Source organism: Gastrolobium bilobum, unplaced genomic scaffold (assembly GCF_033153095.1).
Source record: "Gastrolobium bilobum isolate Gb01-03AN ecotype WA unplaced genomic scaffold, APGP_CSIRO_Gbil_v1 utg61225, whole genome shotgun sequence".
Taxonomy (NCBI): domain Eukaryota; kingdom Viridiplantae; phylum Streptophyta; class Magnoliopsida; order Fabales; family Fabaceae; genus Gastrolobium; species Gastrolobium bilobum.
The window spans coordinates 147,618-149,098 of NW_026895586.1; the positions used below are offsets into that span (position 1 = coordinate 147,618).

At 38.1% G+C, this 1,481-nt stretch overlaps 1 protein-coding gene across 1 annotated transcript; it reads right to left on the reverse strand.

Annotated features, from left to right (window-relative positions):
* Window positions 1-269: 269 nt before the first annotated feature.
* On the reverse strand, window positions 270-560 carry LOC133317996 (uncharacterized mitochondrial protein AtMg00820-like). The gene has a single exon (XM_061519922.1). The coding sequence runs from the start codon at window positions 558-560 to the stop codon at window positions 270-272; it is 291 nt and encodes a 96-aa protein (XP_061375906.1).
* Between the last annotated feature and the right edge of the window lie 921 nt (window positions 561-1,481).

Here is a 1,481-nt window from a genome sequence, read left to right on the forward strand (position 1 = left end):
TGGGTAAATTGCATGGACAATAAGGTTGAACTGAGTTTCTGGAACCACTAACGAGAGGCTTGTTTGAGGCTATAAAGAGATTTTCGTAAGTGCCAGACAAGATTTAGAGGAAGAGGTTCCCTCTGATAGAGATATCCTGGAGGAAACTTCATATAAACCTCCTCACTAAGGTCACCATGGGGAAATGTGTTTGTTAACATCCAATTGATTAAGAAACCAGCCATGGATAGCAACAAGGGCAAGAAGAAGTCGAACAATAGTTATCTTAACTACTGGGAGAACGTTTCAAAATAGTCAATACCCCTTTTTTGGGTGAAACCTTGGGCAACAAGATGGGCCTTGTATCTCTCAAGAAGGCCATCAGCATTGCACTTGACACAGTAGACCCATTTACTACCAATTGGGGTTTTGTCTGGCAGTAAGGAAATAATGTCCCAAGTTCTATTATGTTCAAGGGCAAGAACTTCATTTTGCATAGCAGTACACCATTCAGGTAGTTGAGAAGCTTGGGAGTAGGTTGTGAGTTCATAATGGGATGATAAAGTATTGATAAAAGCCATATAAGTGGGAGACAGACGATGATAGGATAGGGAATTGGACATCGGATGGGTTGTGGTGGTGGAACAATCATAATCTAGAAGGTATTTTAAAGGATGCGATGTTCTGGTTGGTCTAGATGGAGACACATTAGTGGTGAGCTGGGTGGGAAGATTTATAATAGGAATGGAATTGAGAGGAGTTGAGGTAAGAGAAAAGGATATAAATGGGAAAACAGACTCAAGGAAAATTACATCCCTAGAGATGAATACACGATTGGATTGGAGGTCTAAAAGCTTATAACCTTTGTAACCGGGTGGGTAACCAAGGAAAACAGTAGGTAACGTGTAACACCTCGTGTGCACCTGGTATATTAATCATAATATGGTATTAAGCGCAGCTCAATAAATGCAGAAACTAAAATTTCAAATTATGAATATTATCATATTAACTAAGTGAATTTACTTATTCTTTTCCAAAAACTGTCAGTATGTAACCTGCAATAAAGAACTACACTGAATAACATGATTTCATAAATATAGCATCAAGTCATGGAACTACAACATGTAGACCAAACAAAATCCTGATACAACTTATACAACTCGAGTATGCAATAAGCACAAATTATTCAAATGTGGCATAGACAATCTCTATCCTCACCACATATAACAACATAATCCATCAAGTCTAGTCACAATAGAGTCTCCTAATGGCAAAATGAATAATCATAATATGCATGGCTTATAAAAATAATAAAATCTCTATGCCGACCTCTAGCCTCTATCCGTGTCCATCTCACGAATGTCATATCCTGAAAAAACGTGCCCTAGAAGGTGTGAGATTTCTAACAGAAATCTCAGTAAGACAAGAGGTCCTCAAGGACTCTTTCGCCCCAAGCTCACTTATAGGTATATAATAAGTATGACAAAATAGTGCTGACAGTA

What these genes read in the sequence shown, in the direction of transcription:
- LOC133317996 (XM_061519922.1), bottom strand. Translation starts at nt 560, where the DNA reads ATGGCTTTTATCAATACTTTATCATCCCATTATGAACTCACAACCTAC.